The sequence below is a fragment of the Nylanderia fulva genome, unplaced genomic scaffold, assembly GCF_048542155.1.
Source record: "Nylanderia fulva isolate GAGA-0341 unplaced genomic scaffold, ASM4854215v1 Scaffold13, whole genome shotgun sequence".
NCBI classification, from domain to species: domain Eukaryota; kingdom Metazoa; phylum Arthropoda; class Insecta; order Hymenoptera; family Formicidae; genus Nylanderia; species Nylanderia fulva.
The window spans coordinates 2,859,650-2,877,884 of record NW_028189518.1 but is presented as its reverse complement, the minus strand read 5'-3'; the positions used below and the strand labels follow the sequence as shown (position 1 = coordinate 2,877,884).

General features: G+C 32.5%; 1 protein-coding gene and 1 long non-coding RNA gene across 2 annotated transcripts in view; both read left to right on the top strand.

Moving 5' to 3' along the window:
* LOC114932408 (uncharacterized) overlaps positions 1–18,235 on the top strand; it is a 123,421-nt gene that overhangs the window by 39,996 nt on the left and 65,190 nt on the right. The window lies entirely within an intron of this gene.
* On the top strand, positions 16,174–17,986 carry LOC114932405 (uncharacterized). Its single transcript, XM_029304575.2, has 3 exons — positions 16,174–16,609; positions 17,415–17,530; positions 17,693–17,986. Exons 1-3 carry the CDS (start codon positions 16,561–16,563, stop codon positions 17,780–17,782), a joined length of 255 nt encoding a protein of 84 aa, XP_029160408.2. The 5' UTR covers positions 16,174–16,560; the 3' UTR covers positions 17,783–17,986.

Here is an 18,235-nt window from a genome sequence, read left to right as displayed (position 1 = left end):
GCTACGAATTATGTCTCAATCCTCAATCTCAGACTATTCGAATAAAAAAAAAAAACGCAAATTTTTCGAAGATTTACGACTTGATATCGCATTACTGTCATCGTTGCTTCTTACGCGTTATCTGGGCGCTATATGCATAAGGAAGGAAAGGTAATGCAGCAAGGAGACGAGCGCAGATAGTAGCAGATATGAAGGTACATGACTTACGGGACGTTCCACGGAACGGGTCCCAAGATGGAGAGCCGTAAGCCGCTCGTTTCCTTGCGAAAAAGATTCGAGCTGGGATCACCGTCAAAGGCGATGCCGCGGAAGCCGTCGACGTCCCTCGAGATTGATGCCCGTAGGCGAATTTAAAAGTGACAGGGTGAAGGATCGAGGATACTTTCGAAACATCGAGGTAACATATTATATATAGGGTGATCCGCATTACGGTGAAAATCTCAGAAGGTAGCCAGATAAATGTACGCGATGGTGTGTTTAAAATTGAAATTGTGAAGAAGAAAAAGTTTTTACATTCACTCTTTTCTCCGCGCGATCGGATAATGATGACGCATTGCTATATTTATATTTTTTAAGCGAGATATAGTAAGGAATTATTCCCCAACAAAGGTCTCGGCAATTCTCCGGTATTTCTCGTTATATTATGTTATATTGTTACATTAAATCGCACGCGTGAAATGAATAAGTGAGTGCACGCGCACCAAAGGCAGAAGCTGGTTGGGTGAATCCGATGGTCGTTCTGGTTTAAGTAAATATCAAGTTAATCGAACCAGAGTTGGCAAAATATCAATTAAATTTTTTAAAATTGAACAAATGATATGAACAGATTTAATTTGAAATATTTTGAATTGACGATTAATTTTAGAAAGATTAATTAGAGATCGTTACAATGACGATTGATATAAGCTAGATTAATCGAAGATCGCTTAATTAACGATTAATATGATCGAAGTCAATTGAAGGTTATTTAATTGACAATTGATATAAACGAAATTAATCGGTGAGCGATCGATTAAACGATTAATACAAGCTAATTTAATTGAAAGTTTTTCAATTAAACGATTAATATGAGTTAATTTTAATTAGAAGTACTTTAATGGACGATTGAAAAAAAACAGATTCAATCGAAGACAATTCAATTGACAATTGATTTGAGCAGAAACAATTAAAAAGTATATAATTGACGATTAAATATAGCAAATTTAATGCGAATCTCTTCCATTAATGATTGAATTAAGAAAATCGATATAATTTCTCTATTTCCATTAATTAACTATGTGTAACGATTAATAAAATTTAAATAAATTTAATCGAAGATGTTTGATTGATGATATTATAACATGACTGAATTTAAATATTTAAATCGTCATTGTAACGATCTCTAATTAATCTTTCTAAAATTAATCGTCAATTCAAAATATTTTAATTACATTTGATTACATCTGTTTGTTATGAAATGTCATAATTAATTTAAAAAGTAATTAATTAATCTCTGAATCGAACGAATTATACGCTGATGTAATTCTGCATTTTACCGATGCGTGTGCAATCTTAATCGTAAAATCAACTACGTAATGCGTTTGCATCAACACGTAATTCATTTAACGTGTTATTTGAACAACGATAACCGTCGATTTTGTTCATTAAGTCAATTTCTCTTTCCGATATAAGGAATGCTTACTAGAATTAGACGTTCAAAACCTACAATTACACGAATGAAATATACCGGAAGACGCCTAGTTCCACGCACAAAATTGCCGACCAGCTGAATTTTTCATCGATCCGCTTTCTTTCAGGTCCCTATAAAGGTAAAATTACTCAACTTTTCGAGTAATCTATATCTAGCAAACCGATATCCCGTCAATTTTTGTTTTACCATCCAGGGGTGGGAACTCGATTGCCTTAGTGGTGAACGGAAGAGGGTGGGACGCTATTACAATATATGATATATATTTGTAGGTAACTCGTAATTACAAGCCATTCGCGTGCCGACGAATTTTTCGTTGGATACATTCGTTAGACACGAATTTTCGGTTCCCGTCGATAGAAATGCCGCGTGACGAGATGCCGTACATTTCACGAAGCCGTCGTATCCTCGCCTATCGCGGCTATTTTAACCCTCTGTCCCGCTCAATTTCTTTCGCGATTAATCTCCTCGTTCGACCGCGCTACCCCATTACCGCGCGAAATACTTCCCGTTATATCGATGTTTAACCAGAATTTCGCCTTTAATCGTTTCTCCAAACGCGAACCGTATGGATTCTTTCGATTGCTCGTTTTCGTGTTTCGCCGCACACTTCTGCAGGTCGCAAACATTCGAGAAATTACACGCGTTGCGTATATATTACGGAGCGTTTTATTTGCGTGCCACGTTCGATCGACAGCTTAAACAGTGTATTACGGAGAGAAAGTATCGGGTACAAATATCGACAATTGCATAATGAGCGCAAATGAGAAGTAATAATACGGCGTTACGTGTACTTATATACCATTAGCATATAATGTAACTCGCGAATTGTCGCGACACGAAAAACAGTTTTGCCACGCGCGCACGTGTTAGTGAGACGGTTACCCTACGTACATGACAGCTCGTTTTGACGGTATTAATGCGATTTTCACGCGATTTCCGACCGGTTCCGACCTGGTTAAAGACCGGGTGACCGTTGATGCCGGTAATCTTTGTCGGCCGAAGGGTCCCAGAAGAGAAATCGGGAAGCGTCGTCAACCGGTGTCGCAGGATTGGGAGCAAAAAAAACTCACCTCCCGAAAATCTCTATGCAAATGAAAGCCGTCTTTTTAGGGTCGGTGATTTTAGTTTTTGGCGCTCCCGGGCAAATCGCGCGTTTCGCCTCCCGCTGACCGTGATTGACAGCGCTGTATGGAACACGCGTGTCGTCCAACCTCGCTGTCAAAGAAAAGGGGGGAGTTTGTAAAGGGCGAGGAAACAAAGAGAGAGAGAGATATATATAGGTATACGTAGATGGAGAAAAAGAGAAGAATAGAGATAGCGAGCGAGAGGCTGCGCCAGCGATGGCGGATCGTCGAGGGTCCTTCAACGTTGCCACCCCAGTCATTACTTCGGCATTAACGGGGGATGATTCTCTCCTTCCCTCTTTCGCGGATTCACCGGTTCATCGAGTGCTCGAGAGAGCCCACGAGAGGCGGACAGGAGAAGGCGGGCTCCTCTTCGGGGCATGAATGTTGTGCGAAGTTAAATCGGCGGATTTACGAGCGCGCTTCTTCCATACCGTTCCCGATATTCCGCTTTTGCATACCTTATTATCTCGATAAATGTTTTTTTAGTCCACGGGAAATTCACTAATACGAATACAATTTTAAAACTCTCGAAAAAAGGATTTAAAAGAGTATTTTGGTTCATTAAAGAAACATGTATAATTTAGAAAACTATATTGTATTATACATGCATATTTTTACAAAAATTGAGCTTATTATTTGATATTGTTTCCAATTTTCGCTTTTCCGAGAACTCTAGATTTATTATCTTTCAAATCTTTTGACGTCTGAAGAATATATTTCGTTTGCATTAAGCAATGAAATCGACAATTTCGTCCAAATGTGTGGTTAACAAAACGTATGGTTAAAGTTCCGCCAAATTTAATCTCGCTTGATAAGCGCTCTTCATTTTTGATTACGTATTGTTTCATGAGCGCTATGCTGGAACGATCGGCATAGCTTGGGAAGATTTAGCTGCGCATATTGCGCACCGGATTGCCGCAGCTGCTGCGGTTTCCGGACCTGATGGCCAGTTGGCCGAATTGTTGCCAAATTGCGTTCTTCCTTCCACCGTCAGCGCACGTGGTAACGCGAATAATTTGCATGTAAAACTCTACGTCTACCCTTCAAATATATTTATACAAGGTTGTATTTAATCGTACACAATTTTCGATTCATATTTCTTACATTTATTCAATATTAATAATACAGGCAATTGCACATTTTTTTTATTTTAACATCAGCGGTTTATTTTCGTAATAATATTCTCCACGTAATCATTTTGATAGATTATTAAAATTATGTTTTTATACTTTGTCCTCTATTTTATTCTGGTTTGTTAAAAAATATTCTCGCTTCGCGAGCAGATATTAATTACAGAATTCATTATATCCTGACAATACATATTATTTAGCATTATGCAGTCATAAGAAGATTATTTGCGTTTGATATATTTGCTTGTTCTCCTTTCAAAATTTTCTTCCTTTTTATAAAGAAACGTAATGAAAGAAGCATGGATAGCAATGCTACTGCGAAGACGACAGATTATTAACCTATGGAGTAAAGCGTCGCCAGGTACGCGTGAATATTACGTAAGCAGATGTGAAACCAAAATCCTTGGGATTTATTCTGATTCAAACATTTCTGCTCCTTTGACGATAGCTGTACGCGATGGCTGTAATATCTGTAATAATAACCCAGTGAAAGGCTACGAAAATGTCAGATTGCAGCCTTTTAGCGCAATAATTTTCTTATTTGACGCTAAATTGATCACAAAGTCTTTAAATAAAATGCTATATGCGTCAATCAATATGTCAAGCCATATCGCGAAAATGACTGTCAATTTATAATCTAATGATTATACATAAATAGACAATAGTGAATAATTTAAATTGTGAAGCATTAATTTTTCTGATATTTTTATGAATAATTTACGATTTATATATTGAATATAGCTTCAATTTTTATAAATTAGCTAATATATTTTTAATTATAATTATTTATATACTTTTTCCCACTATTTTAAAAAACAGAGAAAAAAAATGAATAATTCTGTTATAGATCATGTTTCTAAATATTTTTAGACATTTTAATTTAAAAATTATATAATCTCAATAAATAATGAAGATATTTTATAAATAATGAAAATATTTATGCAAAAAAAGTTTTCAAAAGCAAAATAGAATCGTTAAGCAATGATATAATGGCACTTCTACTTCAGTCTTGATTGCGTAATTATTATTGCGTGAAAAATCAAGAGAGAGAGAACTACGCAGAATTCTGAAGAGCTACCAAATAAATATGTTGCGATTGACCTTGATCAAAACAGTGTTGTATCGTGTTGTCAGATATGACGTAATATTATCCATTTGATTACACAATCACATACAGGTCCATATGATTTTGCTGACAGTATCGATTACACTCAGTTGATAAACTTGACAAACTATACAAACACAGAGTAGCTAATCTTATTTCCAAACTTGATATGACAACAACCACGAAACTCAAAAGGCAAACACAAAGTTACGAGTTTTGAGAATTTCATTTACATATCTTAATATGATAAATAGGTGCGCGATTTATGTAATATATATACATAATAAATCAATAACTGATTATATTCCAAAGTTAAACAAAGTTTATATATTAATCTCTCTTATTCGTTACGAGGCATATACAAATGAATTTATATTACATTTATCAATCATTTTATTTTTGTAATTATATTCATAAATAATAAAAAATAAATTAACAAAGTTATCAATAAATCTACTGCGCCATCATTCGATGTCTTCTCGATATTCCTCTTCTTTTCCTATTTAATGTTTTTTTGGTGGCATTTACACAACACTTATTATTCACCAAAACGATTAATTACGATCGCATGCGTACTAATCAACAAAATATGACGATTTTATGACACTCGCAACATTAATCATACATTTTACGCGCATTTTATTTTATATGACGATGGCAAAATAACATGAAAATTAAAATCATGAATGTAAATGCCGTTCGACAAAATCATGTATTATTTATTGTGCCAATAATTTTATTGTCAAACTTTTATTATTGTTTTACTACGCGATTGACAAACATTAAAACGCATGATTGAATATTTTGTAGTTATTAATTAAACGTGTCGAATTCTGAATTGATCTCTTACATTCATGACTTTATGCTAAAATATATATATAATAAAATATATAATAAAATAATATCTACAATTAATGTTTTTCTATAATACTACGCGATATTATGCGAATCGAATTATTAACTAATTAATACAAGAGCAATAATCACGAACTAATTGATCACACGGATTGACAATCGTCAATTATAACATCGCAGAAAATGATCGTCTTTAGCATATTTAACTTGTTACGACGGTGGTCGGATGAATAATACGTATATAAATAGGCCTGCTCAACCTGCCGTGCGAATGACAACAAAGCGATGTAAATAATAGAGCTCTGTACATCGAAAGAAACGAGCGAGACGAGTTGTAAATACAGAGCAAAAAACTTGCACGGTATGTATATGTTATAGTACTATAATATTGTATTCATACATGGTCGACTTGTCATTCTCGCGATGATACTCGAGCGAGAAAGTCGTGTTGCGAACCGCTCTGTTGTATTATCCTTGGGAATGCGATCGCGATTAGTACTATGAGATGCCAAACGCATGATTATTCTCTATAATTAATACAATTAGCGAAATTAATACTTATCAAGCGCGGTCAGTTAATTCCTGCGATTATCGCGTATTAACTAGCTGTTTACTCGATTCGCACGATAATCAAGTTATCTCAATCATTAATAAAAATTCACGAATATGGAATGAGTCGAGTTTGAATCGAACGGCATCGCATTTAATTAGTAATTACAATCCTATCAGACTCTTGTATTGTCCAATAATCAACCTCATTTTAGCGTGACAATAATTCACAGTTTATTTATCGGCGATTTATAAAAATGTGTATTTTATATAATTTATTTAATTAAAATCTATCGTGCGGGTATTCGGCAATAACATATTTTTCGGATTTTTCAGATTTTGTAATTTTAACTCTAATATTTATTGCTATCATAATACGAGATAGTAATCGTTCTAAAATAAAATAATATTTGTTAACAATAAAAATGTTATTACCGTGATAAATAGCACTAATTTGGCTGCGTTATTTTCTCGAGTGTCGAATTTTACTCTCGCATGATCATGATTTTCATGTTGTTTTTTTTCTTCAACATAATTAGATACGTGTCATGTTATCGCATTATTATGCGCATTATTATCATATTATTTTGCATATTAATGAGTGCGATCATAAATAATATGTATTTTCGCGAGTATTGTGAATGCTATAAAGATACATTAAAAGAAAGTGCGAAGAAGGAAGTCCGGATAAATATCGAGCAATAGTAGAGAAATTACAAGGTACTTAAAATTATTTTCATTTATGTAATATAATGCACACATCAACATATAGTATATTACATGAAATAAAATAATTAAAAATAAAACATTTATAATTTTATTTTTATTTCATGATCTATGTAGATTGCTGTATTAAACTGAAATTTACGCGGTAGAAATTACGCTATAGGGTTTACGCGGGATATTATAACAGCGACATAGAGACGTGTCGAAAACTTACGAGAGACATTGAGCACGTGCGAGGCGTAGGATGACATTTACCTGCGAGACATTATATCGCTGACGGCACGTTTAACGTCGTCGGATCGGTGCAATGTCCGAAAGCGGCCATCTAAGCTACAACTAGCTCAAGGAGAAAGAACATTGGCTTCGGAGCCAAGATTTTTCACGCTCCGTAACCGTTTATAGCCACCATTCGTACGCTGATTTGCTACGATAAACCTCTCATTTTTTTTCTTGTTTTTCTCTCCCGCTGTGTATTACTATTCTATCGTACACCTTGCTAAAATCGTCTAAAATCGTTTATTTCGCTATTTCATAGAGCTATAATATTCACGACTTTACGTTCTTATTAAGAAGAGGTCGATTCCAAATAGGTATATCAGATTTTTAAAAATCTAGAAGATAAAATATGAAAACGTAGAAACTAACCAAATATATTTTACATTCTTATGCGAACATTGATTTTATTATGTTCTTGATCCAGGGGGTAAAAAGTTGATTGAGGGAAATTAATCAAGAATCTCGGTTGCACAATCGTGCATATAATATTGGCGACTTTACGTTCTTATTAAGAAGAGGTCGATTCCAAATAGGTATATCAGATTTTGAAAAATCTAGAAGATAAAATATGAAAATGTAGAAACTAACAAAATATATTTTACATTCTTATGCGAACAATGATTTTATTATGTTCTTGATCCAGGGGGTAAAAAGTTGATTGAGGGAAATTAATCAAGAATCTCGGTTGCACAATCGTGCATATAATATTGGCGACTTTACGTTCTTATTAAGAAGAGGTCGATTCCAAATAGGTATATCAGATTTTTAAAAATCTAGAAGATAAAATATGAAAATGTAGAAACTAACAAAATATATTTTACATTCTTATGCGAACATTGATTTTATTATGTTCTTGATCCAGGGGGTAAAAAGTTAATTGAGGGAAATTAATCAAGAATCTCGGTTGCACAATCGTGCATATAATATTCGCGACTATACGTTCTTATTAAGAAGAGGTCGATTCCAAATAGGTATATTAGATTTTTAAAAATCTATGAGATAAAATATGAAAATGTAGAAACTAACAAAATATATTTTACATTCTCATGCGAACAATGATTTTATTATGTTCTTGATCCAGGCGGTAAAGAGTTGATTGAGGGAAATTAATCAAGAATCTCGGTTACACAATCGTGCATATAATATTCGCGACTTTACGTTCTTATTAAGAAGAGGTCGATTCCAAATAGGTATATCAGATTTTTAAAAATCTATGAGATAAAATATGAAAATGTAGAAACTAACAAAATATATTTTACATTCTTATGCGAACAATGATTTTATTATGTTCTTGATCCAGAGGGTAAAAAGTTGATTGAGGGAAATTAATCAAGAATCTCGGTTGCACAATCGTGCATATAATATTGGCGACTTTACGTTCTTATTAAGAAGAGGTCGATTCCAAATAGGTATATCAGATTTTGAAAAATCTAGAAGATAAAATATGAAAATGTAGAAACTAACAAAATATATTTTACATTCTTATGCGAACAATGATTTTATTATGTTCTTGATCCAGGGGGTAAAAAGTTGATTGAGGGAAATTAATCAAGAATCTCGGTTGCACAATCGTGCATATAATATTCGGCGACTTTACGTTCTTATTAAGAAGAGGTCGATTCCAAATAGGTATATCAGATTTTTAAAAATCTATGAGATAAAATATGAAAATGTAGAAACTAACAAAATATATTTTACATTCTATGCGAACAATGATTTTATTATGTTCTTGATCCAGAGGGTAAAAAGTTGATTGAGGGAAATTAATCAAGAATCTCGGTTGCACAATCGTGCATATAATATTCGCGACTTTACGTTCTTATTAAGAAGAGGTCGATTCCAAATAGGTATATCAGATTTTGAAAAATCTATGAAGATAAAATATGAAAATGTAGAAACTAACAAAATATATTTTACATTCTTATGCGAACAATGATTTTATTATGTTCTTGATCCAGGGGGTAAAAAGTTGATTGAGGGAAATTAATCAAGAATCTCGGTTGCACAATCGTGCATATAATATTGGCGACTTTACGTTCTTATTAAGAAGAGGTCGATTCCAAATAGGTATATCAGATTTTTAAAAATCTAGAAGATAAAATATGAAAATGTAGAAACTAACAAAATATATTTTACATTCTTATGCGAACATTGATTTTATTATGTTCTTGATCCAGGCGGGTAAAAGATTGATTGAGGGAAATTAATCAAGAATCTCGGTTGCACAATTGTGCATATAATATTCGCGACTTTACGTTCTTATTAAGAAGAGGTCGGTTCCAAATAGGTATATCAGATTTTGAAAAATCTAGAAGATAAAATATGAAAATGTAGAAACTAACAAAATATATTTTACATTCTTATGCGAACATTGATTTTATTATGTTCTTGATCCAGGCGGTAAAGAATTGATTGAGGGAAATTAATCAAGAATCTCGGTTGCACAATTGTGCATATAATATTCGCGACTTTACGTTCTTATTAAGAAGAGGTCGGTTCCAAATAGGTATATCAGATTTTGAAAAATCTAGAAGATAAAATATGAAAATGTAGAAACTAACAAAATATATTTTACATTCTTATGCGAACAATGATTTTATTATGTTCTTGATCCAGGGGGTAAAAAGTTGATTGAGGGAAATTAATCAAGAATCTCGGTTGCACAATCGTGCATATAATATTCGCGACTTTACGTTCTTATTAAGAAGAGGTCGATTCCAAATAGGTATATCAGATTTTGAAAAATCTAGAAGATAAAATATGAAAATGTAGAAACTAACAAAATATATTTTACATTCTTATGCGAACATGATTTTATTATGTTCTTGATCCAGAGGGTAAAAAGTTGATTGAGGGAAATTAATCAAGAATCTCGGTTGCACAATCGTGCATATAATATTGGCGACTTTACGTTCTTATTAAGAAGAGGTCGATTCCAAATAGGTATATCAGATTTTGAAAAATCTAGAAGATAAAATATGAAAATGTAGAAACTAACAAAATATATTTTACATTCTTATGCGAACAATGATTTTATTATGTTCTTGATCCAGGGGGTAAAAAGTTGATTGAGGGAAATTAATCAAGAATCTCGGTTGCACAATCGTGCATATAATATTGGCGACTTTACGTTCTTATTAAGAAGAGGTCGATTCCAAATAGGTATATCAGATTTTTAAAAATCTAGAAGATAAAATATGAAAATGTAGAAACTAACAAAATATATTTTACATTCTTATGCGAACATTGATTTTATTATGTTCTTGATCCAGGCGGTAAAGAATTGATTGAGGGAAATTAATCAAGAATCTCGGTTGCACAATCGTGCATATCGTCCGTCCATGTATCGTGCATGTACATACGTCCGTTATTGATTAATTGTCAATTATTCAGCGGCAAATTCTGTGGCCGAGACGCCGACGAATACGCGAATACATATCGGTTAGACTGGCAATCCCTCCGTATCGTCGCAGATAACCGCGGAGGAGGTAATGCGACCGTGTTTCCGTGGCAACTGGAGAACCACGCAGACTGCGTGGTTCTCGGAGAGATATGTACATGCAAAATTGAGCCCGTAAACTGCGTACGATCGGATTTTGACGAAACGTCAAACGTCGCGTAAGCGTAATCGAGAACAGGCGGCCTGGAATAAAAATGAATCCCCCTGATTTATATTCTCCGATGTAGCGGCCGATTCAAAAGCTCCGTCCATTCTAAGCCGTGTGATTTCGCAACGAGAGAGAGAGAGAAAATCGAATTCGATACTTTACGCCGTTGTAAACGGCTATCGTATTTTTCCGGACACGCTCCTCGCGCGCTTCGCTCTTGACATCCATCATATCCGATCGCCCGCTTCGGGGATTATTGTCGTGGACGCGGCTCGATGAGAGGGATCCTTCGCGCGACGCGCTGCCGTGCTCGCGTGTTTCCGTGGCAACCGTAAACAGGGGCCCCCGAAATTTTACTGGCGGGCTATCGCATCGTACAAAGCAGGTGGGTCACCCCTTTTACGATCCGCACGTGGATATATATATATATCCAACCGGGGGTATCTCGCTATCTCTCGGGCTCTACCCTTTTCTCCCTTTCGTCTCTTTCTCGCCCTCTCGCGCCTTCCTCGTTTCGTCAACGCGTTTTGCGCGCATTCGACTATCGGACTCGATTAATTTCCCATGGATGCTCGTAAAGTGCGCTTTACTGGCTGTTATACGTGCCGATATGCTTGCGAAAAGGCACGTTCGTTTTGCTCGCGCTGATACGGTCGTAGACCTCGTTCGAGTCTATCGGGAGAAACTTCCTCGCTTCGAAGGAAGAACGACCGCAATCTCCGTAATGGAGAGGAATCCATCGGAGGCGTTTTCGGGACCGTTAGTAAATTCACTCGCTACGAAAGCTACTGAATTTGTTGTGTCCGATTCCGCGTTCGTTTTCGGGCGATCATTTCGACCGGAGAAATTTTTCCGCTCCTTGCGCTCTCTTTCGATACTTTCGAAACTTCCCGTCAATTCCTGATTGAGCTCGTGATTATTTATTTGAAAGGATCTGTAAATATTCACTGGTTTTCGGGGAGAATAGAAACATGCATTATCGCCGAATGCATTGACCATTTCAACATTTCCGCAGGAAATAAATAATCGCATTTTCTCGCAATAGAGAAACGCCTGATGATTCCATGTATGACGCATCGATGTTTGTAGATCATTACGTAATAATAGTGTTTCCATTTTCCGCGATGGAAATAATGCGTTTCACGATAAACCGTCGCAGAGATAAATAAATAAATAAATCTTGAAAATGCCGAAAATCTAATGAAATAGTAAGATATTGCACAATGTGAAATAATATAGGATAAAGGATAAAAAACAGTGGGTAATTACATTAAGATAGACATAAATTAATAGATATTATTTCATACATAACATATCACCGAAGTAGACGTATTTTTGCTTTTATACTTTTTTTGTGCGTAGTATTAATATTTTTATAAATTTCAATATAAATCTTGATAATAAATCGATAACGATAGTTAAATCATATTGATAGTTATTTCGAAAGCACTTAACCGATATTTCTTGTCAGTAATCAAATGCATCAGTAAAGCAGTTTAAACGATAAGCTATCTTGGATCATAAATGCATTATCTGCCAACCGTTATCTTTTTTTCCATAAATCGGTATTCATGCAAGATCATGATGTAATCAAAACGAGACTCATAACGGGAGATATGAGAAAAGAGCATGTGAATAGCGCGAAAGTCATAGTTGATTTATATATGACGCGACTGGGTCGCATTTTAATTGAGATATAAATTTCTGGGCGTGAATATATCCATGATTGAAGTCACGATCCAATTTCATTACGGAATTTAATGCCATGCGGTGTCAATAAAATGTCGACGATATCCACCCAACAATTCATCACTTTACACTGGATTTTCCACTTATTTTTAGATCTACCATTTCTGAATAATAACGCAAATATTGCAAAACGAGTTTTATGAGATACATGAAATTATTACAACAGAGATTATGCCTATCACAATATAATAGAAGCGAACGTAAAGTATTAAAAGAGGGAGGCAGTGTTTGAGAGTTAATTTTAAATATGAAATTTTATATTGATTTTACAAGTCTTTCAATTTTTTATTTGACATTTATTTGACATTTAAATTGAAGGATGAATATTTTCTACGAAGATATTGCGTTTATTACTTTATTTATCTAAATAAATAAATGTAATTTTAAGTGCCTAATATATAGGTATATAGATTGAAATTTGTTTATAACAGATAAAGTTGGTATTAAATTTTTATCTTACGTGACTCAGCTTGATTAATTTTTATCATTTTTTATTAGTAAATAATTTATTAATGTTTTTCTATCGATGCCAATTTCAAAGTTCAAGAATATGCTAATGGCAAGATACAATAATTAGTCTATCCTGTCTACCAGTTTGCCACTCTACTTCAACGCTTGCTGGGTCGTCTCTGTTAAGGCGTAATTACTTAGCGATGTTCTTCAATCAAATGTAAGTACACAATTACGATGGGCGAGCATGATAATTAAATTAAAGAGAAACATGAATGAGATTTATACTGTAGCTCTCTCGTAATACTTCGCACTTTTTAAAAGGATAATTGCTATCTTTTCAGCTTACAGTTCTCCAGAAATTAATAGATTTAGCGTTGAATTATAAATACAGGTCGAAAAAATGTTGACATAGATAACTATTTATACATTTCATTTAACGTTAAATATTAAAAATTTTTATGACTCTTATTTTCAATTACAATTTCTTATATAATACTTTCTTTTCTCTCGATTAAGAATAAATGATTTTTGATCAAATATTTTATTTAATTTATTAATCAGTTTTTAATATCTCGTTGATATTGTAGATATAAGTCATTGTAACTTGTGTATTACAATCTGTGCTAAACAAAATTTTCCATCCATCTGATCAGATATTCTGTTGTTCAGTCATTATCTTATTTTTTAACATATTAAGGGAATATAGATTACGCTTATCTGCTCAGAATATTCTCTAAAAATCATTGATTCTCGGATTTAGTGTGCCGGAACAGTCATCTTTTCAGACAATTGTCTAGACATAAGACACACGATCGAATCATGAAGATTTGTGAGTTCCATTATGAAACTTTTCGATTTACGTAAATTCTGATCCACGGTAGAGAAAAAAGAGAGAGAAAGATATTTCGATTGGGTTGCAGCGTTCGGAGTAGATTAAATCTTCATGGAGAAACGGGGCGATCGAGTGTTATAAATCAAGTCCCCTAAGCTTCTCATTTCAGAAAAGACGCGTCTTCTTTTCTTTGAATCATTCTCCCATGCTACATGTCAACGGAGATTAAAATTTTATTTAAGCTCGCAATTTTATTTGTCTTTTCTCATTTCTGTTTTATTTGTGATTATTTTTATTGTGTTTCTTCAACATATATGTATATAGGAAAATACTAGCCAAATTACTTAATTTATTTAATTTTTTTATACATGCGTACATATATTTTTTATGACAACTAAGAAAAATTATAGAAAAATTGCGTAGAATAATAATTTGAAAAAGCCAAATAAAAAAAAAAGAAATTTTTTATGCATAGATAAAAACTAATATAATATTCATAATTTATTATAACGCTTTTTTATCACGTAAATTATTATTGACACTGGTTACATTTTGTAAGTCATAATTATGTAGAAATTACAAGTACATTTTGTGCCTCTTAAAAATTATAATAATTATGATCGCGCAGTGGCGGTAATAAATATCGATCGTATAATTTGCGCAGTAATTCAGAAATTATCTCCCTCTCATAACAATACCTTCTAGATTGAAACCTCGTTTGCGAATGGCTGGGCTTCGTCAACAGCTTGCCAAATATATTTCCTTCGTCATTCGCTTCGAATATCGTATTGTCTCTATCCGTATGACATTTTGCTTTATCGGTCCAGCATATTGGAGCAGTCGACCGGAAACACGGTAGCTCTGAATATGTCTCAAATTTCCTTTTCTCTTTCTACATCCTACTCGATTGCTCCTCCGCCTTTCTCTAAAACTGACGATTCGGATCTCTCTCTTTCTCTCCGAGGGTTCTCGACGATATGGTTTGAGACATGGGCGATGGAAACAGTCATGCGTGTCCCCATGGTATTTATCTGCCCCAAAGCAATGAATTGGTTATCACACCAATTGTTATACGTCGAATATTTGTTCTACTCGAGAGAGCGCGTATGTTAGAACATAATTGATACGGTATGATGCTTTTAGAGACGTTTATTGATGTTAATGACATTATCGGGAATTCATTAGTACTTCTCTGTTGATTAATGTTAATTATAGCTTTAACAGAAACATATAGTCGAGAAGTTATATTTTCACCGATGCCTATTTACGCTTATAACAATATAATATATGTACTGCGAAAAATAAGCCAGTTCTATGTGAGATTGTATTATTGAAGATAACTATCAAATAGATAAATATTAAACTCCATTGATTATTTAAATTAGATTATTGATTAATACTGACCAATGAAAACAAGATGACGTAGTTGTTTGCCCAAAACCATGTTTTGCCGCGCGAATCGCGCAATAACATTTAATACTATTAAATAAATTGGTTTGAGATGGAATCTCGTGTTTTGACAATTGAGAATGGAAAAGTTATAAGATAAGAACCTAAAACATTTAACGAAAGATATTAAAAAGATTTGTGATTCGACGGTCCACCCGATCGTTCTCTTAAATAAAACTATTGATAATGAAATGCCCTTTAACTCTAGATATTGATTTTTTATTAATACAAATATCTGCTCATGCACGATAAACTCGATTTTATGATTAGAATTTAATTAAATTGCGGAATTTGAAAGATTACGTTTTTATGATCGCATTTTTTAAATAATTGTGTTATTATTAATATATAGTATATACACGCAATACTGCTCAAATTATGATGGTATCATACACAGGAACATACATCGACCTTTTTCAATTCAAATACTTGAAATATCCTATAATGGGAATACCTTGTATTGTTATATGAAATTTCTATGCTGGATATTTTTTGAAGCATTAAATCAAATTAACTTATACATAATAAAAATATCAAAATGATATAATTTTTACATAAATTTGCATTATTTTGCAAATGTTATATAATGGCTACACATAAATATGAGATTAATAGTAAAAGTGTGTTAGCGTATCATATAAAATATATGTACGTAGATTAACACATGATTAATTTACGATTATCGCACCAGATTTGATTACCAGAAAAAAAACATGTCAACGATAACATGAATAATAACTAGGAATATACATGTATAAAATAAAGTAGAAGAGTTTGGACTGTATAATCTACGCTCGATAATCTGCACTGATAACGTGCATATTGTTTGTAGATTAGAATCTCAATTGCGTCTTTAATATTTTTTATGCGCTTGTGACGCCCACACTAAGTCGCTTTAAATTACCCCACCTTGTACATCGCAGATTTAAAAGCTTTAAAAGCTTGCACAGCGTTTAGTATCACAAGTATTTTCGCATACTAGCAGCACAAGTAATATAGAAAACATCTACAATGGCACGGTTGAGTGCTCTGTTTCTTCTTCTTGTTGTCGTCTGCGTCTGTAAGTTTTCTAATTATTTTATTTTAATTTCAACGGGGTAAAGAGAGAACAAATCAGACATGAATAGTAGTGTATCAATTTTAAGAAAAATTAATTTTTTATTGAAACTGATTAGTTTCATTTATTAATACACAAGGCACAAATTTTATTTGGTGCGATATTAATAAAAAATAAAAATAAATTAATTATAAATAAATAAAATAAATTGCAGTTTTAGATTTTAATCAATATCTCTTTAACCTTCTCTAAAGAAGAATTCGCGATTCAGTGAATTCGCTTTGATATTTTTTTTTATGTATGCTTTTTTAAAAGGTGGTCAAGAGGCGATTTAGTAAAATAAAAATCTAAAATTTATTTTAATTATTTTAATTATTTGGTATTGCATCAAGGAAAATAAATAAGTTGTGTCTTATGCACAACTAATCAGTTTTAATAAAAAATTAATTTTCTTTAAATTAAAATTTAAATTTGTGTTTGAGAAAACACATTGAGTGCTTTACGAAATTCTTAATTGTTATTTTATTTTTATTGTAATATTGATTAATAAAAATTTTATTTTTTTATTAAGAATTTTATACATTTTCTTTTAAAATTTTCTAAAATGTAAAGTCTAAACTATTATGATACAATTTTAAAATATTCAAATTATACCCTTTTCCTGCAAAATATTTTTTAAATATTTAATTTTGTATAATAGTGTAAATAAAAAAATAAAAATACAGTTTTAAGATGCGTTTTCCATAAAATATTTGATGTTATAGAATTCATATTTCTTGTATGATTCTATTTTATAACATACATTTAGACGGTGCACCAAAATCTCCTCAGCCATGCGATATTTATGAGGAATGGAATGACTGTGCAGTAGCAAAATCTTGCGAAGCTAGATGCGGTTATGATACTCCAATAATCTGCCCTACGGTACGCAAATATAACAGTTATGATAATTATGCTACCATAATAATTAGCTTATTGTCATGATATATATATATATATATATATATATATATATATATATATATTCTGAATAGTTTATTCTATATACTATATATATTCTATTATGTCTTCTTGTTTTAATTTTAGATTTGCGTTGCTCGTTGCCAGTGCATTAAAGGATTTAAGAGAAATTTTAATAGCAATATTTGTGTCCCTCAGGATTGTAAATTGTACTAGAAAACAACATAATGAAATTTCTTGAGGAGTGATTGCTTTTCACGATTAATATTAATTTAATTATTAAATGTGTTTAACTGTATTATATATGTAGATTTCTTATTATTCAATTATACACTGTTTATATCATTTTTATTGAAAGATGAATTGTGTTGTGATAGTCTTGTTTTAATAAATGCTTAAAGATTATTTTTAATTTGAGAATATTTCTATTTTCTTTTATATATTTTATTTCTTTTATAGAATTAAGAAGAAAATGCAATCCAGCAAAAAATTATTTCTGTAAAATTTATTTTTTTCATATCTTTTTCTGTATAACTATTATTATCATTATTATTACAAATTTAAATCACTGTTACAAATTTAATTTATATACAAAGAATGTTCTATTATGAGAAAAATTTTTATATGTATACTTATGAAAATAATGAACACAAAAATCGTAAATTTACA